At 39.5% G+C, this 25542-nt stretch overlaps 1 protein-coding gene across 1 annotated transcript in view; it reads right to left on the reverse strand.

Annotated features, from left to right (window-relative positions):
• The window catches only part of urb1 (URB1 ribosome biogenesis homolog), a 323342-nt gene that overhangs the window by 55850 nt on the left and 241950 nt on the right, over positions 1 to 25542 (reverse strand). Inside the window, exons 27-29 of the mRNA XM_039744916.1 lie at positions 4838 to 4948; positions 4667 to 4730; positions 4067 to 4235 (exon numbers count right to left, since the gene is read on the reverse strand). Coding sequence (XP_039600850.1) covers positions 4067 to 4235; positions 4667 to 4730; positions 4838 to 4948 — 344 coding nt within the window. The remainder of the gene's footprint in view (positions 1 to 4066; positions 4236 to 4666; positions 4731 to 4837; positions 4949 to 25542) is intronic.

The following is a 25542-nucleotide window of genomic DNA, read 5'->3' on the forward strand; positions in this document are numbered from 1 at the left end:
TCACAGCCTTTGCCATGAAGCTCAAAATTGAGCTCAGGTGCATCCTGTTTTCCCTGATCATCCATGAGATGTTTCTACAGCTTAATTGGAGTCCACCTGTGGTTAATTCAGTTGATTGGACATGATTTGGAAAGGCACACACCTGTCTATATAAAAGGTCCCACAGCTGACAGTTCATTTCAGAGCACAAACCAAGCATGAAGTCAAAGGAATTGTCTGTAGACCTCCGAGACAGGATTGTCTCGAGGCGCAAATCTGGAGAAGGTTACTGAAAAATTTCTGCTGCTTTGAAGGTCCCAATGAGCACAGTGGCCTCCATCATCCGTAAGTGGAAGAAGTTCGAAACCACCAGGACTCTTCCTAGAGCTGGCCAGCCATCTAAACTGAGCGATCGGGGGAGAAAGGTCTTAGTCAGGGAGGTGACCAAGAACTCGATGGTCACTCTGTCAGAGCTCCAGAGGTCCTCTGTGGAGAGAGGAGAACCTTCCAGAAGGATAACCATCTTTGCAGCAATCCACCAGTCAGGGCTATATGGTAGAGTGGCCAGACAGAAGCCACTCCTTAGTAAAAGACACATGGTAGCCTGCCTGGAGTTTGCCAAAAGGCACCTGAAGGACTCTCAGTCCATGAGAAACAAAATTTTCTGGTCTGATGAGACAAAGATTGAACTCTTTGGTATGAATGCCAGGCGTCACGTTTAGACGAAACCAGGCACTGCTCATCACCAGGCCAATATCATCCCTACAGTGAAGCATGGTGGTGGTAGCATCATGTTGTGGGGATGTTTTTCAGCGGCAGGAATTGGAAGACTAGTCAGGATAAAGGGAAAGATGACTGCAGCAATGTACAGAGACATCCTGGATGAAAACCTGCTCCAGAGCGCTCTTGAACTTGGACTGGAGCGATGGTTAATCTTTCAGCAGGACAACGACCCTAAGCACACATCCAAGATATCAAAGAAGTGGCTTTAGGACAACTCTGTGAATGTCCTTGAGTGGCCCAGCCACAGCCCAAACTTGAATCTGATTGAACATTTCTGGAGAGATCTTAAAATGGCTGTGCATCGACGCTTCCCATCCAACCTGATGGAGCTTGAGAGGTGCTGCAAAGAGGAATGGGCGAAACTGGCCAAGGATAGGTGTGCCAAGCTTGTGGCATCATATTCAAAAAGACTTGTGGCTGTAATTGCTGCCAAAGGTGCATCAACAAAGTATTGAGCAAAAGCTGTGAATGTACATGTGCTTTCTCAGTTTTTTTTTATCTATACTAATAAGAGGCAAAGCCCTCACTGACTGACTGACTGACTGACTGACTGACTCATCACTAATTCTCCAACTTCCCGTGTAGGTAGAAGGCTGAAATTTGGCAGGCTCATTCCTTACAGCTTACTTACAAAAGTTAAGCAGGTTTTGTTTTGAAATTCTACGCGTAACGGTCATAACTGGAACCTACTTATGTACATATATACGGCCCTAGCCTGCAGCTCGGTCGCCGTGAGAGACGGAGTTGCGTCCCCCATCATCACGCCTCCCACGTAATTGAGTGCCTACCCATATAAGGCCGTTCGTCAGCACCAATCCAATAGAAACGCTGCCGCTAAATATTCGCGGGTGAAGGACTGTGCTTATGCAAACGAAGATGAGATGGTCAGGGATAGACTAGCGTTTGGCACAAACTCAGCAAAAGTGCGAGAGAAACTTTTAAGTGCCAGGTCTTAGCTAACATTAAATAAAGCCGTGGACATCGCAAGATCACACGAGAGAGCACAAGCACAGCTGAGAACCTTTGATACGTGTACTCCGAGCGGCTGACGTGAACTGACTGTGAACGCAGTACGCAGAGAACAAGCAAGAGCTCCAAAGAGCGCTGAACAAAAAACGCATTACACAATTAAAAAGCAAAAGAATATGATGCGAGTGATGCATACAAGAATATTCATAAGTGCAGCTGCGGAAACAAAGCCCGGTGTAAACCTTAAGTTTAAATTAAGTTCATAGACAGGCTGCCGCTGGCGTTTGTCATGCCTACGACGAATACGATATTCGTGAGATGCAACTTTAATGAGAAGACGCAGGGTATAAACGAGACTTTTGATCATTTTGTAACGGAGTTAAAATTACTGTAACGGAGTTAAAATTGCTGGAGAAGGACTGTGCTTATGCAAACGAAGATGAGATGGTCAGGGATAGAATAGTGTTTGGCACAAACTCAGCAAAAGTGCGAGAGAAACTTTTAAGTGCCGGGTCTGAGCTAACATTAAATAAAGCCGTGGACATCGCAAGATCGCACAAGCACAGCTGAGAACCTTCGATGCATGTACTCCGAGCAGCTCACATGAACTGACTTTGCAGGATTGGGAAAGGTAAACCCGTGCATGCAGTGTGTGATGTCTCAGATAAAGAGGAAGATGAGCTGCTTATTGATGCAGTAGGAAAGGAACAATCCTCTGACGCTGAACAAGTCTTTGTAGACATAATCAACAGGAAAGCAAGGTGTAAATCTTAAATTTAAATTACGTTCATAGACACACTGCCGCTAAATATTCGCAGGCAAATCCACAACTTAATACCGGGAATGCCTGTTAAACATCTTAGATTCACGAGTACCGATTTGGGTAGTGATCACTTCGATGAATGAAACCTGTTATCTTTACAGATAGATAGATTTATTACTTTATTAATCCCAAGGGGAAATTCACATAATCCAGCAGCAGTATACTGATACAAAAAACAATATTAAATTAAAGAGTAATAAAAATGCATGTAAAAACAGACAATAACTTTGAACTTTACAACAGTTGACAATGAAGATGAGATGGTCAGGGATAGACTAGACAAACGCGGAATGTAACTTGAACACAACACATCCTCCAAATACGAACCTGATTGAAAGAAATAATTATAATCAAATCCTTGATGACAGCAACACTCATAACAGTCACAAAACAATTACATTGACAATCATGTTACGTTATTTTTAAAATGTTTCCTTTTCTTTTTCATAACTTCTTTAACACACTACTTCTCCACTGCGATGCGCTTAGGTATTTTGCTAGTTTTTAATAAATTTGCAAAAACCTCAGGTAAGCTTTTCCCACATTGTCATTATGGGGTGTTGTGTGTAGGATTCTGAGGAAAAAAATGAATTTAATCCATTTTGGAATAAGGCTGTAACATAACAAAATGTGGAAAAAGTGAGGCGCTTTGACTACTTTCTGGATGCACTGTATTTTTTACTTTGGTTATATTCTTGAATAAAAGTGCATGTGTTTGATATTTGAACTAAAGTCTTCACACATTATACACTTCACATTATTATTAGTATAACATGGAAAAAGTTTTTGCTTTAGGTATGTTTTCAGCATTTCTTACCTTACATTTCCCTTGATCCTTATAATACAGATCAATGTAGACAAGGAACACAGATGAAATGCATGTGTTCCAAATAACAATATATTATTTACCCTATATAACTCCAGGCACCTGTTTCAAATTGTCATATGAAAACATTAGCTTTAAAAATGTTGTAGATCTTAAAGCATCAAATTAGATAATTACTTTCTTTAAAGGAATACTATTTTTGCTTGGTTAAAGACTGCTTAAAAATGATAAAGTCCTTCAATTATGCAACAACAGCTTTATATCAGTTTTCATCACATTGTCAAAGGTTTGCAGCATATTGCCACTTTTCATTTTTATTTTAACATCTTTCAAGTTTATGAAAAGACATACTTGATTGCCACTCTAACATTTACCTCTGATATATAGAAAGAAGTGTGAAAAACATACAGTGCTCCATACTGTAGAGCTGTAGACCGTATGCTTCCTCATACAAGAAGAGACTCTACTTTGGAAAGCATTGATTTCTTCTGATACTTTAAACACATTCTAAGTCAACTACACACAATAGTTCATGTCAACAATATATTACGGTGTGGTATTTTGACAAAAAAATACATAATTGTTTTTAATCGACGTTTAATCAAACAAAATGTTCTATTAAGAAGATAATCGCTACATTGATAGAAAATTCAAAGAAAAAAAAAAGAATAAAGGTCAACAGATACCTGAGGTAAAATATGGCGGTACTGTGGAAAGTTCAGCAGAGTTTGATGCATTTTATCCTTATCCAGTAAAGTCAGAATCTGATCTGTACTAGGTTGCTGCCAAATGGACTTCCCCAAGCTCTTCCTTGCTTTCTGAAACTCAACTGCAGCTGGACCCCAAAGTAAAACTCTAATTAAGAAGAAAACACCAGAAAAAATAATCACATGAAAAAATAAAAAAGTCTATAAATTGTTGTAAATGAGTGAGAGAGAAATCTTTATATTTTAATAGAAATATTTCAAATTAGCAGATAATATATTGCACACAATGTATAAATACAGAGTATTTGATACCTTTTTGATTTCCACTATCATTGCAAATTTTTTGACAGTGAAAGTTTTCATGCAAAACTTTACTGTATATTTGACAAACAACACCTGATTGCATGAGTTAAAGGAGTCCTGAAAGGAAGAATGGCCCAAAATTCTTTCAAAATAGTGTGAAAGGCTAATATTGAACATGGAAGTTCCAAGAACTGTTATGTAAATCTGATTACCTATAAAAAAATCATTTTATCAAACTAATTATATCACAGAGTAAAAATGTTCATTTATACTCACCCAAATTCTGCTAGACTAGCACCATTCTGTTCGTAACAACGAAGCAAAAGTAGCAATTTCTGGTCTGAAATTAAATGTGAAAAATACTGTTTCTGCATCATTTTGAACATATCAAAATAATTTGATACAGTATATATAAAAAAAAATAATTTGTGCACTATTTATACTTACCTTGTCTACTTAAACTTGCTCCATAAGCTCCCAGAATAACAGCAATGTGACTCATCTCACAGACATGACCACACCTCCTTACAACAGTTAGCAAGATGTCTATGATTGACTCTAATTCATGACAAAGAGAAGTACCAAAATAAAAAATTATTAACAATGTATTCTGAAACCTGCTTAATCCAATTCAAAGCTATAGGGGGGTGGAGCCTGCTCTGGGATTATGTGCAAACTCCACATAAACAATGACTGACTGAGAGATTTAAACCTGGTATATTGGATCTGCAAAAGGACAGCACTAACCACTGCATAAATATGCCACACATTTCTAATAAAGATTGTCACAAAAACTGGAAAAACCTAAAACTGAACTAGTTCAAGGCATAATTTGACCGCAAGTCTTCACAGCCAATGTTTGGTGGCAAAGTATCGTTTTGTGGGGGGAACCTAACTCAGGATCATTCCTAACATGTGGCTTGGCTATAGTGTACCTGTTAAGAAGAAAGGGAGAGTACTAGTGAGATAATTAAAACTTAAATAAGTAAATGGTGTTTGAATGGTTATCCAGCTGAAACACAGATAGTACATATACAACTAGATGTGAACATCTACTAATATTATTGTCTCTTATGTTCAGTTATTTAAAATTATTGACAATAGCTCATTTAAATTATTGATGTTATGTTTGCATAAATAATTTAAAGACAGGCATACAGGATTCTGTGTTGCTTAACACAAGGCTTTGTTTCACTTTTCATTTACATGTAAAAAATTACAATGGAAAATAAATGTTATTTCTGCACCTTCAATAGTCTAGTCTTGCCCTAAGTAACAAAACTTAGAACTGTTACTTTACTCTACAGCAAAGTTAGGAAAGACAAAATGACATCTAGCGAAAAAAAAAAAATCTTTGGCACAGCAAAACAAAAAACAGTGTAAAGATAGGTGGATATGTGGAAGTCCCCTATTTTGATATTGAGAGCGTTTTAGTGTTGGACTGTTTCACTGTTTAAGGTGCAACAAGCAAGGTGATTGATTTCTTTAATATATCAATATATCAATATTACACTTAAACACTTTAAAATTACTATGATTTTATCATTTCCAGGAGGGAGGCCAAATTTGAAAATGACCCACATTCATTTCTACAAGTTTTAACAGCTGAGTTGGACTTATTAATATCAAATCTTTAAGTCTGAAATTGCTTGTGAACTTTTGTGTCCAGACCTCTTATCTAAGTGACTACTGTTATTACCTGTTAAAACCAGAAATTTGAAAAATATGGAGATATTTTAAAGATTACAGAACATGCTTATAAAGAGTAATAAACAGTAAAAAAAACACTTATCCATATATCTATCTATTCTTCTTCACAAAAAGATACATTTACTGCCCTTTTACTTATATAAATTAGGTCTTTAACACGAGAATCTCTGAAGCCTGCAGAAATATTCGTAATGCCGGGCCACCTTAATTTTATTCACAGATCCTCATCACAGAGTTAATTGTGCACTGATATTGCCTTTGTGTTGCAAATGTATCAATCGGCTGCAGGCAATCAGCCTGCTATCCCATAACCCCACAAAGGCAGCTGAAGTCAGACACAAAATACTCAAAACTGAAGTCTATTTATCTGGAAGTGAGGTGTCTAGAATTGTATACAAAAAAAAAATACATTGTTATTTGAAATGCATACATTTCATTTGTGTTTTGTGTCTACAATAACCTGTGTAAATATAGGATGACAAGAAATTTTGAACATAAAACTAAAACAGAATTTTTTTTCATGTTATATTTCTAACGACAAAATGTTTATGTGAAGTGTATAATGTGTGAAGGCCGAAGTCCAAATACCAAATAGATACTGTCACAAAAGTTATACCAAAACAAGCATGCTTTTATTCAAGAATAAAACCGAAGAAAAATAAATTGTTCAATTTACATGTTGCTGTCAATGTGTGAAAACAGAAACCCAAATATCAATCAATACGAAGTAAAGAAGTTTGCATGCATTTGTGTGTTTGCGTTTTTCACAGTGGAAACTCGGCAATCTCACAGATATCTAATTTGCTGGGGCAGGGTTAAGAACTGCTGTTTTGTAATCAAGACATTGGCAGTTTGATTCCAAGCCTTTCCCGCATTTACCGCTTTGAGTTGTTGCTACTGTTATATAATAAAAACATACATTTGATTTGAGTCTCTAACAAATCAACGAAAAAAGTGAGCTTTTATTCAAGAATACTGTCAAAATTAATATACTTCCCAAGCTTCATTTTCTATTTAGAGCATCCCTATTGTCACGCACGAGCGCATCGGGACCAGTTGAAAGACCCAACGCGCACTGCGATAAACCCGGCCGGGGGACAAAGACAGCGTACTAACCTCTCTCTCCTTTCTCCCATAGAAAAGACGAAGCGACATCGCCGTAAAACCCGGAATACACAACGGTCTCTACTTCCAGGTTCCTTTCTTCCCTCTGGTCCCCCAAAGATGACGTCAACCTCCCACAATCCATCACGCCTTCCCAGCAACCATCACGTCTGATTTCCAGTCCATCCTTTTATAATGTTCCCCCCAAACCCGCCATCTTTGTCTTATGATTTTTGAGATTTTTATGTCTGAAAAGAAAGACCTAATTTTGTTACAGTATACGGGGCAAATCCCCAAACCTTTATGCTCATATCTTGTGCTTCCTTTTACAGTGGCATAGCCACTCTGAACCACGAGCCGATGGACTGCAGCTGGATCCGGGGTGAGAGGTACTGTGCACTGTCAAATCCCCTGGCGGTAAAAAACACGGGAGTGGTTTTACTTAATGGGCTTTCGGTGGTCGCGTTATTTGAGTCCGGGAGTAACATCACCAATGTTGCTTGCCGTTGTGTCTTGCCGCGACAGTGGGCCGCACCGAATACAAAAGTCAGGTGTATACATGGGAGGACCAAGTCATATAGTTCCACATACTGTTGCATAACCTGGAAAGGGGAACCTAAACGAATGTTTGTTGCAGTGTAACCCGATCCCCCCTTTCCGGTTATATTGGGACATGACTGGTCGGAAAGCATACGCGGTAAGACAAGCGCCACTCCAGAAACCAGGTTGGGTCTGTTCATGGAGAGACAGGGTCCCCTCCCAGCTGCTCCCATGCCGTGCACTTCGGCGGCTGTTGGTGACGTAGGGGAAACCTCCTCACAGGCGGACCTCCCCCCAATTTTAATAGAGGAGGAGACTCCGACACCTGAGAACATGGCTCCTGATCCCCTCGCAGGCGTAGAGTATCAATTTCGCTACACGCCTGCGTCATTTAAAAGAGAACAGTGGAACGATGATTCCCTTAAGTTTGCCCGGAATGCAATTGTATCCGCGAACGATGTACCGTTAGCTGATTCCACGCCACCGGGACCCCACTTTGTCCTAGATAACGAATTGTTGTATTGAGTGGCGGAACACGAAGGTGAGGTTCGGAAGTTGTTGCTAGTCCCACAGACCTACGGCAAGGGTGTGAACTAGCACATGCCCACCTCCTAGGCGCCCACTTAGGGACCGAAAAAACGCTGGAGAGGATTAAACTCCGGTTTTATTGGCCTGGGATTAACGAGGAGGTCAGGCGCTTCTGTCAGTCCTGCCCGGTCTGCCAGCTGCGCCAGATTCCCAGAAGGGACTGTGCTCCTCTCATCCCTATACCCCTTATCGACGTACCATTTGAACGGATCGGGATCGATCTAGTAGGACCCCTGGAACCTTCAAAACAAGGCCATAAGTACATTTTAGTTATGGTCGATTATGCCACTCGATACCCGGAAGCGGTTCCCTTGCGAGCTCCAATTCAAAAAAACATCTCGCGGGAACTAGTAGCCCTCTTTGCCCGGGTGGGTATACCCAAAGAAGTCCTCACGGATCAGGGTGCCCCCTTTACTTCAGATACGTTCAGGGAGGTGGCTAAGTTGCTCCGCATTAAGCATCTCAAGACGTCTGTATACCACCCCCAGACAGATGGGTTGGCGCAACGTTTCAATCATACCTTGAAACAGATGCTCCGCAAGGTAGTCAGCACGGACGGTCGGAACTGGGACCAACTTTTACCCTTAGTGCTTTTTGCGTATCGGGAGGTGCCTCAGGCTTCTACCGGGTTTTCCCCTTTTGAACTTTTGTATGAATGTCAGCCCCGAGGTATTCTGGATGTCCTAAAAGAGGGATGTGAAGAAGAGGCGCTTCCCTCCGTTAGTATTCTAGAGCATATCGCGCAGTTACGCGATAGGCTAGAAAAAATTAGACCCATCATAAAAGAACATATGTCCAAGGCTCAAGCAGCGCAGGCTCGCAATTATGACAGGAACACATCCCTATGTGAATTCTATCCAGGGGACCATGTAATGGTGCTTGTGCCCACTTCCCACTCCAAATTGTTGGCCCATTGGCAAGGCCCGTACGAGGTGAAAGAGCTCGTGGACTATTTGATGCTTCAGCTGAATTGTCGTACGAGGTGAAAGAGAGGAAAGGGCTCATGGACGATTTGATGCCTCAGCCGAATCGTCGCCCGAGCGAGAGGGTTTATCATGTGAACTTGCTGAAACCCTGGAGGCACATGGAGGAACCGCCGCTCCCAGGACCGGCCCTCTCCCTTTTCTCGGAAAAAGATGACCTTAACCTTGGTCCCAATTTGAGTCCCCAACAACGACAAGAGCTCCTGGGAGCAATCCGGTTGGTCCTGGAAGTGGTCAGAGAGACACCAGGGCGGACTGCGCTGATTCAGCACGACATAGTGACGGACCTGGGGGTGGTAGTCAGGGAAAGACCTTATCGCCTCCCGGAAGTGAAACGCACAGAGGTGGAGCTAGAGGTACAACAGATGTTGGATTTGGACATTATTAAAGAAAGCCATAGCCCCTGGTCCAGCCCGATCATCCTCGTTTCTAAGCCGGATGGTTCCTGGAGATTCTGTAACGACTTCAGGTCTCCAAGTTTGACGCCTACCCCATGCCCCGGATAGACGAGCTTCTTGAAAAGCTGGGGACGGCCCATTATTTGACTACCCTGGATATGACAAAAGGGTACTGGCAAATTCCCTTAACGCAATCCGCAAAAGAGAAGACAGCCTTTAGTACCCCTAGTGGACACTGGCAATACAAGGTCCTCACATTTGGGCTGCACAGGGCACCGGTGACCTTTCAGCGTCTGGTAGACAGAGTGCTACGGCCCCACTAGTCCTATTGTGCCACCAACCTGGATGATGTGGTCATCTTTTCCGGCACATGGGAGGAACATGTATTACAGGTGTACACAAATCTCCTGACACTAGCAAAAGCCGGCCTCCGTATCAACCCTCGTAAATGTTATTTTGGTTTGAGCAAGGCCAAGTATTTGGGCTACTTGGTGGGGGGAGGACTCGTGAAGCCCCAGTGTAATAAAGTCAAAGCCATCTTAGAATGGCCCCGCCCGATGGTCAAGAAACAGGTGCAAGCCTTCCTGGGACTCGCTGTGTATTATCGTCGGTTTGTACCTCGCTTTTCTGAGAGGTCAGCACCTTTGACAGAGTTAACAAAGAAGCGGGCCCCATTCCAAGTGGTGTGGAATAGTGATGCGGAACGAGCATTCAGTGACTTGAAAAATGCCCTTAGCTCGGCACCTGTTTTGAGAACACCTGACTCTTCCCATCCTTTTCTCCTCCAGACCGATGCTCACGCACGAGCGCATTGAGAGCAGTTGAAAGACCCGACGCGCACTGCAATAAACCCGGCCGGGGGACAAAGACAGCGTACTAACCTCTCTCTCCTTTCTCCCGTAGAAAAGACGAAGCGACATCGTCGAGAACCCAGAATACACAATGGTCTCTACTTCCAGGTTCCTTTCTTCCCTCTGGTCCCACAAAGATGATGTCAACCTCCCACAATCCATCACACCTTCACAGCAACCATCACGTCTGATTTCCAGTCCATCCCTTTATATTGTTCCCCCAAACCCGCCATCTTTGTCTTATTAATTTTTGAGATTTTTATGTCTGAAAAGAAAGACCTAATTTTGTTACAGTATACGGGGCAAATCCCCAAACCTTTATGCCCGTGTCTTGTGCTTCCTTTTACACTATATACAGTGCATCCAGAAAGTATTCACAGCGTATCACTTTTTCCACATTTTGTTATGTTACAGCCTTATTCCAAAATGAATTAAATTGAGATGTTTCTGCAGCTTAATTGGAGTCCACCTGTGGTAAATTCAGTTGATTGGACATGATTTGGAAAGGCACACACCTGTCTATATAAGGCTCCACATTTGACAGTTCATGTCAGAGCACAAACCAAGCATGAAGTCAAAGGAATTGTCTGTAGACCTCCGAGATAGGATTGTCTCGAGGCACAAATCTGAAGAAGGTTACAGGAAAATTTCTGCTGCTTTGAAGGTCCCAATGAGCACAGTGGCCTCCATCATCCGTAAGTGGAAGAAGTTCGAAACCACCAGGACTCTTCCTAGAGCTGGCCAGCCATCTAAACTGAGCGATCGGGGGAGAAAGGTCTTAGTCAGGGAGGTGACCAAGAACTCGATGGTCACTCTGTCAGAGCTCCAGAGGTCCTCTGTGGAGAGAGGAGAACCTTCCAGAAGAACAACCATCTCTGCAGCAATCCACCAATCAGGCCTGTATGGTAGAGTGGCCAGGCGGAAGCCACTCCTTAGTAAAAGGCACATGGCAGCCCGCCTGGAGTTTGCCAAAAGGCACCTGAAGGACTCTCAGACCATGAGAAACAAAATTCTCTGGTCTGATGAGACAAAAATTAAAACTATTTGGTGTGAATGCCAGGCATCACGTTTGGAGGAAACCAGGCACCGCTCATCACCAGGCCATTACCAACCCTACAGTGAAGCATGGTGGTGGCAGCATCATGCTGTGGGGATGTTTTTCAGTGGTAGGAACTGGGAGACTAGTCAGGATAAAGGGAAAGATGACTGCAGCAATGTACAGACACATCCTGGATGAAAACCTGCTCCAGAGCGCTCTTGATCTCAGACTGGGGCGACGGTTCATCTTTCAGCAGGACAACGACCCTAAGCACACAACCAAGACATCAAAGGAGTGGCTTCAGGACAACTCTGTGAATGTCCTTGAGTGGCCCAGCCACAGCCCAGACTTGAATCTGATTGAACATCTCTGGAGAGATCTTAAAATGGCTGTGCACCGACGCTTCACATCCAACCTGATGGAGCTTGAGAGGTGCTACAAAGAGGAATGGGCAAAACTGGCCAAGGATAGGTGTGCCAAGCTTGTGGCATCATATTCAAAAAGACTTGAGGCTGTAATTGCTGCCAAAGGTGCATCGACAAAGTATTGAGCAAAGGCTGTGAATACTTATGTACATGTGATTTCTCAGTTTTTTTATTTTTAATAAATTTACAAAAACCTCAAGTAAACTTTTTTCACGTTGTCATTATGGGATGTTGTGTGTATAATTCTGAGGAAAAAAATGAATTTAATCAATTTTGGAATAAGGCTGTAACATAACAAAATATGGAAAAAGTGATGCACTGTGAATACTTTCCGGATGCACTGTACATTAATAATTCATTAAGAAACCTGACTCTATTATAATCTCTTTTAACAGGATTTTGAGACTTTCCATGCATTGAAAAGGTGACTAAAAGGACCTAAAACAGAAGATGGCATGGCACTATGAAGACTTGGAAATTGACAGAAATTGATAAGTTTACACAAGCCTGGTCTGCAATGGAAATACTGTAAAATCTTACTATACTGGTGGCTCTGAGGCTATGGATCTGCACTGGCAATCAGAAGGTTGCAGGCTCAAATCCCGTAAATGCCAATAGGGACTCTGCTCTGTTGGGCCCTTGAGCAAGGCTCTTAACCTGCAATTACTGAGAGCTTTGAGTAGTGAGAAAAGAGCTATATAAGTGCAAAGCATTATTATTATTACTTCTTTATATGCTTTGTTGTGTGCTCCAGTAAATGCTAATTATTGACAATAGACCAAAAATCCAATTGTCCACAAATTAATCAGAATATGGAACTAATGCAGGATGCACTTCAAGGCAGAGAAGCATTTATTTGTTGTTCCTCTGCATGATAATCACCCTTTTCAACCCTCTCAAACCTTAACAATATTTCATCTTTGGAAAAACATCTGGGATTAAAACACTTAGAGAACTGTATATAAATGATGTTTTGTCATCTTATGAGCAATTACGCTTCAAACTTTACTTCCCAAAACCACAATTTTTCCACTATTTTCAAGTTTGAAATTTACTAAAAGAGACCTTCCCATCTTCCACACCTCCAACCCAATTCTATTCCAAAAGTTCAATTCTTCAGTGCTGAGAGTATCTAGTTGTGGTATCTGTAATGTATCCAGAAATTCTTTATGTTGTGTCTTCTCTTCTTTAAACTCAGTAGAATACAAGGACTTATAGTAGTCTCTAAATGTGTGCATTATATTTTTATGATCAATGATTTTGTCTCCGTTTGTTCTGGTAATTGCTGGGATTGCACTGCGAGTTTCATGCTTGTGGATTTGTTAAGCTAAAATCCTAATAGCTTTCTCTTCGTGTTAATAGTAATATTGTCTTGATTTAAAAATGAGTTGTTCTGTTTCTTTAGTTGAGAAGAGGCTGAGTTCTGAATGCAGAGCCTATCTTTTCCTTCTGAAGTGCTTCATTTGGACACCTGGAATGTTCTTGGTCTATTCTGGAAATTTCACTGATTAGTTCTGATACCTTCTTGGTTTCCAATGTACTTTTGCAGGTAAGATATGAGATAATCTGTCCTCTTAAGAAAGCCTTCAGAGTTTCCTAGAGTATTCCTGAAGAAACCTCACAGGATGTATTTGCCTCTAAAAAAAATCAATTTGCTTGGATATAAATTCTGCACAGTTCTCATCTGCTAATAAAAGTGGGTTAAGACACTATCTGCGAGATAAGTAAGGTGATTTAAGCTCTTTTATCAAAGGAGCATGGTTGGAAATAACAATTGCATCGTACTTAAAGGATTTAAATGTAGGCAAAAATTTATAATCTATAAAAAAAAAAAAATCAATTCTTGAGTAGCAGTGATGCACTGGTGAGTAGAAGGAATGTGCTTTTGAGTTTGGGTTTAGAAAACTCCAGGGGTCTGATAAGTTGTGGTCTGTTACAAACTGTGTAACTGTTTTTGCAGTGTTAGACCCTGTGGCAGGAGACCTATCCAGGTCTGGATTAAAACCACAATTCAAGTCCCCAGCCATTATAATTTTATGTATAAGTGGTCACATTGGGAAAGGATGCAAATACAGTTTGGATGAAGTCCCTGTCATCTAAATTTTGTGCGTAGCTATTTATCAAAAACACTTTACAGTTAAATAAATTACCTATGACAATCGCATCTCTTCAGGATCAGATACTACATATCTGTTACTACAAATGTTATTGCTCTATGTACAAGAATTCCCACACCTCTAGTTTTTTTTTGTAAAGCTGGAATGGAATATTTGGCCAGTCCAGTCTCTGTGCAGCCAAAACTGATGCTTGCTTAATAAGTGGGTCATCTGTAAAAATACTATTTTAGCGTTTAGACCTGTTAGGTGAGAGAATAATTTGTTTATCTATATTTTGTGATTCAGCCCTTTAACATTCCAGCTCACAAAGTTAACTGTTCGGTCTTTGAGTCACTGCTTCTGATCATTTATTGATATTTTTTAGTCTTAACTGAGAATAAGACGGCTTTGACCTTAACTTCCAATTTTACAAGGAACTATTGCCATAAAGGCTATTGTTACATTGGCATTCATAATTACAAGGATTAAAAAGATAGTTTAGAGATAGCTTGCTCTCTTTCTCTCTCCCCCATATACTTTTAATAATTTGAAGTCAGTCCTGTCTCACTAGCATTAGGTGTCATATGGTTTCAGAATGGGCCTGGGTTGACTTTAGTAACTGATGACTTAAATATGTTTCTCAGATGCTGTAAAATAGGACAATATGAACTTGAACTTACAAAGGCAGTGTAGCATATTTACATTAATTAACTTACCCCTAACTAGCTGAACTGCTAAGGCAGTCTCTGGGGCACCAAGCTGCTGAAAATTACAGTCTTAATGTACTTAATGTAGTCTATTTATCCATGACATCTGAGAATACTGTTCACACTTTTTCTCAAGCCAGTTATTTTTTTGAAGCCACATAAGTAACCTTGAAGACTTTTTTTTATTTGAAGAAAATAATATTGCGTACAATCAAGTTGAACTTTTCTAGTTTGACTATGAATTTTGACTTCATATATAATTCTAACGTAATGTATTTACATCCATTCTCAATGTGAAGACTCATAAAATTAAAATGACTAGGGACTTTAATTGTGTTTTAAATCCAGACCTAGATAGGTCTCACAGGAGCGATGACATCTAACACTGCAAAGACAATTACACAATTTGTAACAGATCACAACTTACCAGACCCCTGGAGATTTCTAAACACAAACTCAAGAGCATATTCCTTCTGCTCATCAGTGCATCATTGCTACTCAAGAATTGATTATTTCTTTGTAGATGATAACTTCTTGCCTACAATTTAAACTTGTAAGTACAGCACTATTGTTATTTCTGGCCATGCCCCCTTGCTCTTGGAGCTAAAATCACTATTCCCCACATACTCATCTCGCAGATGGCGTCTAAATCAACTGTTATTAGCAGACAAGAACTGTACAGAATTTATATCCAAGCAAATCAATTTTTTAGAGAGAAATACAACCTCAGAGGTTTCGGTAGGAACACTATGGGAAACCCTGAAAGCCTTCTTAAGAGGACAGATTATCTTATATCTTTCCCACAAAAATAAATTGGAAACCAAAAACGTATCAGAGCTAATCAACGAAATGACTACAATTGATCAAGATCATGCCAGGTGTCCAAGTGAGACGCTTCATAGGAAAAGGCAGGTTCTGCATTCAGAGCTCACCCTCTTACAAATAAAGAAACTGAACAACTCATACTTTAATCAAGACATCATTATTATGAACATGGAGAGAAGGCTAATAAGATCTTAGCTCAACAAATTCACAAACAAGAAGTTCAGAAAGCAATCCCAGCAATCACAAGCACAAATGGAGACAAAATCATTGGCCATAAAAATATAATGCACACATTTAGAATCTACTATAAATCCTTATACTCTACTGAGATTAAAGAAGACATGACACAATCTAAGCCATTTCTGGACACATTACAGATACCACAAATAGATACTCTTGGGGCAGAGGAATTAGATAAACCTCTGGCACTATCAGAATTACTAAATGCTATACTGCCGAGTGGGAAAGCAGCAGGCCCTGATGGCTACCCTGCCAGATTTTATAACAAATTCTCAACTCAGCCACACTTACAGAAGGTAGAGAAAATAAAATTTCACCTCAAACATTTTGACAAGCATTAATTGCTGTCTTTCCTAAACAAAATAAGGACTTACTAAAATGTGCATTGAACAGACCAATCTCATTTCTGAATAATGATACTCTTCAAAGTCCTAACTAGAAAGACGGAGAAAGTGCTGCCTTTGGTAATATCACAAGACCAAACTGGATTTACTAAAGGCAGACACTTAGCTTCCAATCTTCAATGCCTATTTAATCTATACTAAAAAAAGGCAAAGCCCTCACTGACTGACTGACTGACTGACTGACTCACTCACTCACTCATCACTAATTCTCCAACTTCCTGTGTGGGTGGAAGGCTGAAATTTGGCAGGTTCATTCCTTACAGCTTCCTTACAAAAGTTGGGCAGGATTCATTTTGAAATTCTACGCATAATGGTCATAACTGGAAGCTATTTTTCTCCATATTCTGTAATGGAGTTGAGCTCGAAAGCCATCATCACGCCTCCCACGTAATCACGTGAACTGACTATCAACGCAGTACGTAGAAAACAAGGAAGAGCTCCAAAAAGCGCTGAAGAAAACATGCATTATATAATTGAGAAGGCAGCGAAACAATAAGAAGCGAGCGAGTGACATATACAACCATATGCATGAGTGCTGCTACTTTGGAAACAAAGCACGGTGTAAACCTAAAGTTTAAATTAAATTCATAGACAGGCTGCGCTGGCGTTTGTCATGCCCGCGGTAATCACGGGATACAAGTTTAATGAGAGGACACAGGATATAAACGAAAGTTTTGATCACTTTGTAACTAAGTTAAAATTGCAGGTGAAGGGCTGTGCTTATGCAAATTCCGAGAGACTGTGTTTGTGGAGGATTGACAGTTAAGGTGGGTGGGGGAGTCACGTTATCATCTCCCCTCCCATTCACCTCATTTCCCTGTGAGCTGAGCTCTGCAGCTAACGCAGTCTTGAGGAACCAACTTTGTGACGCTGCCACCAAATACTCACAGAAAAATCCACAAGTTAATACACACGCTGTCTCTAGAGTTTCTCCACACTGAAACCTCCAGGCACTAATTACAAAAGGTTACATTGACAATCGTGTTACGTTATTTTTAAAATGTTTCCTTTTCTTAGCAGAAGTACAGCTGAGAAGCTTCGATGCATGTGCTCCATAATGCGCTAAAAAATAATGCATTTAATCACACATTGCATTTAAAAAGAAACAAAGGGGAACTTCTGTCAATGCATGATTTCCTGGTACACCGATTACATTGATCATCGCTTCCGGATTCATTTTACCCTTGCTCCCCCTTGGTTTGAGAACACAGAAAAACAGATCACTAATTGAAGCTTTATGAATAATCGATTCGCCATCAATAATTGTTTTGGTAAAGTCATACTCAGTGTAATCCTCCTTCCATTTTATAATTTTTCCGCCACTAGCCATGATTATATGAACGGTGAAAAAGTAAGAGCAAAGCGAGGGTGACTTATGCAGGCAGGCAGGCAGGCGACAGCTCAATAGTTCGAATTTGGATATAAGTAGGTTCTATTTAGTCGCCAGAAATATCTTTGGTAGGAATGGAAGTTGAATTTAGTCTTTAAATTTCTATGGTAAAGAAAAAGTTATGCAATGATGACTAAATTTAACTATATAAAGTCTAAACTTGTATATATAAAGTCATTTCCGAATACAGTGGGATGCAAAAGTTTGGACAACCTTGTTAATAGTCATTATTTTCATGTATAAATTGTTGGTTGTTACGATAAAAAATGTCAGTTAAATATATCTTATAGGAGACACACACAGTGATATTTGAGAAGTGAAATGAAGTTTATTGGATTAACAGAAAGTGTGCAATAATTGTTCAAGCAAAATCAGGCAGGTGCATAAATTTGGGCACCGTTGTCATTTTATTGATTCCAAAACTTTTAGAACTAATTATTGGAACTCAATTGGCTTGGTAAGCTCAGTGACCCCTGACCTACATACACAGGTGAATCATATAATAAGAAAGAGTATTTAAGGGTGTCAATTGTAAGTTTCCCTCCTCCTTTAATTTACTCTGAAGAGTAGCAACATTGTTGTCACAAAACAACTCTCAAATGACCTGAAGACAAAGATTGTTCACCATCATGGTTTAGGGGAAGGATACAGAAAGCTGTCCCAGAGATTTAAGCTGTCTGTTTCCACAGTTAGGAACATATTGAGGAAATGGAAGACCACAGGCTCAGTTCAAGTTAAGGCTTGAAGTGGCAGACCAAGAAAGATTTCGGATAGACAGAAGCGGCGACTGGTGAGAACAGTCAGAGTCAACCCACAGACCAGCACCAAAGACCTACAACATCATCTTGCAGCAGATGGAGTCACTGTGCATCGTTCAACCATTCAGCGCACTTTACACAAGGAGATGCTGTATGCGAGAGTGATGCAGAGGAAGCCTTTTCTCCGCCTACAGCACAAACAGAGCTGCTTGAGGTATGCTCAAGCACATTTGGACAAGCCAGCTTCATTTTGGAATAAGGTGCTGTGGACTGATGAAACTAAAATTGAGTTATTTGGGCATAACAAGGGGCGTTATGCATGGAGGAAAAAGAACACAGCATTCCAAGAAAAACACCTGCTACCTACAGTAAAATATGGTGGTGGTTCCATCATGCTGTGGGGCTGTGTGGCCAGTGCAGGGACTGGGAATCTTGTCAAAGTTGAGGGATGCATGGATTCCACTCAGTATCAGCAGATTCTTGAGACCAATGTCCAGGAATCAGTGACAAAGCTGAAGCTGCGCCGGGGCTGGATCTTTCAACAAGACAACAACCCGAAACACTGCTCAAAATCCACTAAGGCATTCATGCAGAGGAACAAGTACAACATTCTGGAATGGCCATCTCAGTCCCCAGACCTGAATATAATTGAAAATCTGTGGTGTGAGTTAAAGAGAGCTGTCCATGCTCGGAAGCCATCAAACCTGAATGAACTAGAGATGTTTTGTAAAGAGGAATGGTCCAAAATACCTTCAACCACAATCCAGACTCTCATTGGAACCTACAGGAAGCGTTTAGAGGCTGTAATTTCTGCAAAAGGCGGATCTACTAAATATTGATTTAATTTCTTTTTTGTGGTGCCCAAATTTATGCACCTGCCTGATTTTGTTTGAACAATTATTGCACACTTTCTGTAAATCCAATAAACTTCATTTCACTTCTCAAATATCACTGTGTGTGTCTCCTATATGATATGTTTAATTGACATTTTTTATCGTAACAACCAACATTTATACATGAAAATAATGACTATTAACAAGGTTGCCTAAACTTTTGCATCCCACTGTATATAAAGTCAAAACTTCATTATACAAAGTCACTGTCGGAATAAATAAAGTCAAAACTTGAATATATAAAGTCAGCGTCGGTATACATAAAGTCAAAACTTGTTTCTGAATATATAAAGTCAGCGCTGGAATATATAAAGTCAGCGCTGGAATATCCATCCATTTCCCAACCCGTTCAATCCGACCACAGGGTCACGGGGGTCTGCTGGAGCCAATCCCAGCCAACACTGGGCACAAGGCAGGAACCAATCCTGGGCAGGGCACATGCATCATTTTCAAAACATTAACCGAACAGTGTTTTTTTTATTTATTTTTCTGAATACGTTTTTGTTAACTTATTTCAGTTCAGAGTCGTTTCAATCAATATATTTTGACTTTATATATTCAGGAATGAGTTTATATACTCCGATGTTGACTTTATATAATCAGGAATGACTTTATAAATTCCGACGCTGACTTTATATATTCAGGTTTTGACTTTATATATTCCAGCGCTGACTTTATATATTCCGACGCTGACTTTATATATTCAGGTTTTGACATTATATATATTTCAGCGCTGACTTTATATATTCAACTTTCGACTTTATATATTCAGAAAATCAATGTATTTGCCTGTTTGGCACCCCATAGTATATGTTTGTGTGTATATATGTACACATGTATATACACATACACATATACATATATATATATATACACATATATATACATATATACATATACAGTGGTGTGAAAAACTATTTGCCCCCTTCCTGATGTCTTATTCTTTTGCATGTTTGTCACACAAAATGTTTCTGATCATCAAACACATTTAACCATTAGTCAAATATAACACAAGTAAACACAAAATGCAGTTTTTAAATGATGGTTTTTATTATTTAGGGAGAAAAAATCCAAACCTACATGGCCCTGTGTGAAAAAGTAATTGCCCCCTTGTTAAAAAATAACCTAACTGTGGTGTATCACACCTGAGTTCAATTTCCATAGCCAACCCCAGGCCTGATTACTGCCACACCTGTTTCAATCAAGAAATCGTTTAAATAGGAGCTGCCTGACACAGAGAAGTAGACCAAAAGCACCTCAAAAACTAGACATCATGAAAAAGATCCAAAGAAATTCAGGAACAAATGAAAACAGAAGTAATTGAGATCTATCAGTCTGGTAAAGGTTATAAAGCCATTTCTAAAGCTTTGGGACTCCAGCGAACCACAGTGACAGCGATTATCCACAAATGGCAAAAACATGGAACAGTGGTGAACCTTCCCAGGAGTGGCCGGCTGACCAAAATTACCCCAAGAGCGCAGAGACGACTCATCCGAGAGGTCACAAAAGACCCCAGGACAACGTCTAAAGAACTGCAGGCCTCACTTGCCTCAATTAAGGTCAGTGTTCACGACTCCACAATAAGAAAGAGACTGGGCAAAACGGCCTGCATGGCAGATTTCCAAGGCAAAACCACTGTTAAGCAAAAAGAACATTAGGGCTCGTCTCAATTTTGCTAAGAAACGTCTCAATGATTGCCAAGACTTTTGGGAAAATACATTGTGGACTGATGAGACAAAAGTTGAACTTTGTGGAAGACAAATGTCCCATTACATCTGACGTAAAAGGAACACAGCATTTCAGAAAAAGAACATCATACCAACAGTAAAATATGGTGGTGGTAGTGTGATGGTCTGTGGTTGTTTTGCTGCTTCAGGACCTGTAAGGCTTGCTGTGATAGATGGAACCATGAATTCTACTGTCTACCAAAAAATCCTGAAGGAGAATGTCCGGCCATCTGTTCGTCAACTCAAGCTGAAGCGATCTTGAGTGCTGCAACAGGACAATGACCCAAAACACACCAGCAAATCCACCTCTGAACGGCTGAAGAAAAACAAAATGAAGACTTTGGAGTGGTCTAGTCAAAGTCCTGACCTGAATCCAATTGAGATGCTATGGCATGACCTTAAAAAGGCGGTTCATGCTAGAAAACCCTCAAATAAAGCTGAATTACAACAATTCTGCAAAGATGAGTGGGACAAAATTCCTCCAGAGCGCTGTAAAAGACTCATTGCAAGCTATCGCAAACGCTTGATTGCAGTTATTGCTGCTAAGGGTGGCCCAACCAGTTATTAGGTTCAGGGGCAATTACTTTTCACACAGGGCCATGTAGGTTTGGATTTTTTCTCCCTAAATAATAAAAACCATCATTTAAAAACTGCATTTTGTGTTTACTTGTGTTATATTTGACTAATGGTTAAATGTGTTTGATGATCAGAAACATTTTGTGTGACAAACATGCAAAAGAATAAGAAATCAGGAAGGGGGCAAATAGTTTTTCACACCACTGTACATATATATACATATATACATATACAGTATATATACACATATATATATATATATATATATATATATATATATATATATATATATACATATACATATATATATATATATATATATATACATATACATATATATATATATATATATATATATATATATATATATATATATATATATATATATATATACATATATATATATATATATATATATATATATATATATATATATATATATATATATATATATATATATATATATATATATATATATATATATATATATATATATATATATATATATATATATATATATATATATATATATATATATATATATATATATATATATATATATATATATATATATATATATATATATATATATATATATATATATACACACACTAATAAAAGGCAAAGCCCTCACTGACTGACTGACTCACTCACTGACTCATCACTAATTCTCCAAGTTCCCGTGTAGGTATAAGGCTGAAAATTGGCAGGCTCATTCCTTACAGCTTCCTTACAAAAGTTGGGCAGGTTTCATTTCGAAATTCTACGCGTAATGGTTATAACTGGAAGCGATTTTTCTCTATTTACTGTAATGGAGTTGAGCGCAAAAGCCGTGGGGGCGGAGTTTCGTGTGACATCATCACGCCTCCCACATAATCACGTGAACTGATGTTTAACGCAGTACGTAGAAAACCAGAGCTCCAAAACGCGCCGAAGAAAACATGCATTATATAATTGACAAGGCAGCGAAACAATAGGAAGCGAGCGAATGACATATGTACAACAATATTCATGAGTGCTGCTACTTCGGAAACAAAGCACGGTGTAAACATAAAATTTAAATTAAGTTCATAGACAGGCTGCCGCTGGCGTGCATGCCCACGGGTAATGCGGGATACAAGTTTAATGAGAGGACACAGGATATAAACGAGAGTTGTATATTATTGTTATTAATGGCCCGGGGATATGAAGCGCTGGTAACACAATAAACTACAGATCCCATAATGCAGCGCTTCAGCTGCCTTGCCGAACACTTACCGCGTTAATCAAGTCTAGCTTATGATGCTGGAAGTTATTGCGATGCTAGCCCACACGATACCAAAAAGAAAAGGTGATTCTGAACATAGAGCCTTTAAAAACCGATGGGAGGCTGAGTATATCTTTACTGACATTGCCGGTAATCCCGTGTGTCTCATTTGTGGAGCTAATGTGGCTGTAATTACAGAATTTAATCTAAGACGGCACTATGAGACAAAACATCAAGATAACCTGAAAGACCTGAATGCAATGCACAAGATACAGAAACCAGAAGAGTTAAAGAAGAATCTGACACTTCAGCAGACGTTTTTACCCGTTTCAAGTGAAGCTACTTTTATGGGAGACACAAATGCACCAGTGCAACTTGCCCCACTTTCCCTGTTGCCAAGTAATGTTGACCCAAGTCAGCACAACGGTGTTCCCAAATACGCACTTTGCTGATAAACTGAGCGCACTGAGTTCGCACGGCGCTTTGGTGAGTTTGAAGAACAAAAAAAGAATTTTGAGTTGTTTCGCAACCCATTTGCCGTCGATGTGGAAACTGCACCTGTGCAGATTCAGATGGAGGTGATTGAGCTGCAGTGTAATGGCACACTGAAGGCAAAGTGCGATACTGCAGGGCCCGCGACAGTTTATTCACTCCATTCCCGCACAAATGCTCCAGCTCCGTCTACATGCGGCTCGAACCTTGTGCATGTTTGGTAGCACATATCTGTGCGAGAAGCTTTTCTCAGTCATGAAGACTAACAAAACAGCACACAGGAGTCGCCTCACTGATGAGCACCTGCAGTCCATCCTGAGAATTTCCACAACACAGAAACTCACACCAAACATAAACGAACTTGTTGCTAAAAAAAGATGCCAGGCTTCCAGCTCTGATAAAATGACATAAGAGCAAAGACAACTGAATGATTTGATTTGTTATTGCTGAAAAGAACAAATTTTATTTATATTTCCAGGTTTTGTTATGCACCATGTTCATATTTGAATTTGTATAATTTTGACAGGATATATTTTTATGGAGAGCAAAATATTATAAGTTATTTAAGGTTTGAGTTGATTTATTCCGGAATAATATTCTGTCGACTTAATAAAAATTCCTTCTATTTAAAATTTAAATAGAACTTGAACATATATGATAGTTGTGTGTGTGTATGTATATATGTTTATATATATGTGTGCGTATGTGTATATGTAGATATATATATGTGGATGTATGTGTATATATGTATGTAAATATGTGTGTGTGTACATATATGTGTACATGTATATATGTAAGGATATATATATATATATATATATATATATATATATATATATATATATATATATATATATATATACATACATATACTAATGTGCCACAAACAGGAAGTTAATATCACCAACCATTCCCATTTTATTAAGTTGCATCCATATAAATGGCCCACCCTGTATATAGATAAATATATATATATATATATATATATATATATATAGCTATGACAGCAGCACTCATATGTATATGTATGGATATATATATATATATATCTATATATATCTATATATATATATATATATATATATATATATATCTATATATATATATATATATATATATATATATATATATATATATATATATATATATATATATTTATATATATATATGACAGAACACTCATCACTCACAACAGTGACAAAACAATTACATTGACAATCATGTTACATTATTTTCAAAATGATTCCTTTTCTTTTTCATTGCTTCTTTAACACACTACTTCTCCGCTGCGAAGCGTGGGTATTCTGCTAGTATATATATACACCATACATCTGTGACACTATATATACATATATATATATATATATATATATATATACATATATATATATACATATATATATACATATATATATATACATATATATATACATATATATCATATATATATATATATATATATATATATATATAGTGTCACAGATGTATGGGGACACTGCCCGGCTGGGACGCCTGGACAGTCCCCAACTGGGACAATACTTCTCCTCGGCCACGAGAGGGCAGTCGCCCGGGTCTATTTGGGGACCACAGAGACAGAGCTGGGATGCCCGTGAGAGGACGTGGCCACTGCCAGTGGGCTCCCGGACAGTTGGAGAATCCTGGATGGTAGCACTTCCACCACACCAGGAAGTGCTGCCGAAATAATTCCAAGAAGACCGGAGTGCTTCCAGGGCTTTCCTGATACTCACCACACCAGGAAGTGACGTCAAGGGGAGCACATGGGCCTCATCTGGGTCCTGATAAAAGGGGCCGCCTCCTTCCAGACAATGAGCCAGAGTTGGGAGGAAGGAGACGAAGCTTGTGAGGACGAGGAAGGAGGTCGACAGAGAGAGAGAAAGAGAAAGGAAGAAGAAGAGGAGGAAGAAAAGAAAGAGAGCTGCTGAATGAAGGCATTGTGGTTGCAGTGGGAAAAATAAACAAACAAGTGTGTTTTGGACATCCTGGTGTCGGTCTGTCTGTGTCTGGGGGTACGGTCTGGACTCTCTACCACTCTGGAGTTGCCCCCGGTGAGAGGCGCCGAGCAGGTGTGGGCATACTTATTGCCCCCACTGAGCCTGTGCATTGGGGTTTACCCCGTGGACGAGAGGGTGGCCTCCCTCC

Source organism: Polypterus senegalus, chromosome 2, assembly GCF_016835505.1.
Source record: "Polypterus senegalus isolate Bchr_013 chromosome 2, ASM1683550v1, whole genome shotgun sequence".
NCBI lineage: Eukaryota > Metazoa > Chordata > Cladistia > Polypteriformes > Polypteridae > Polypterus > Polypterus senegalus.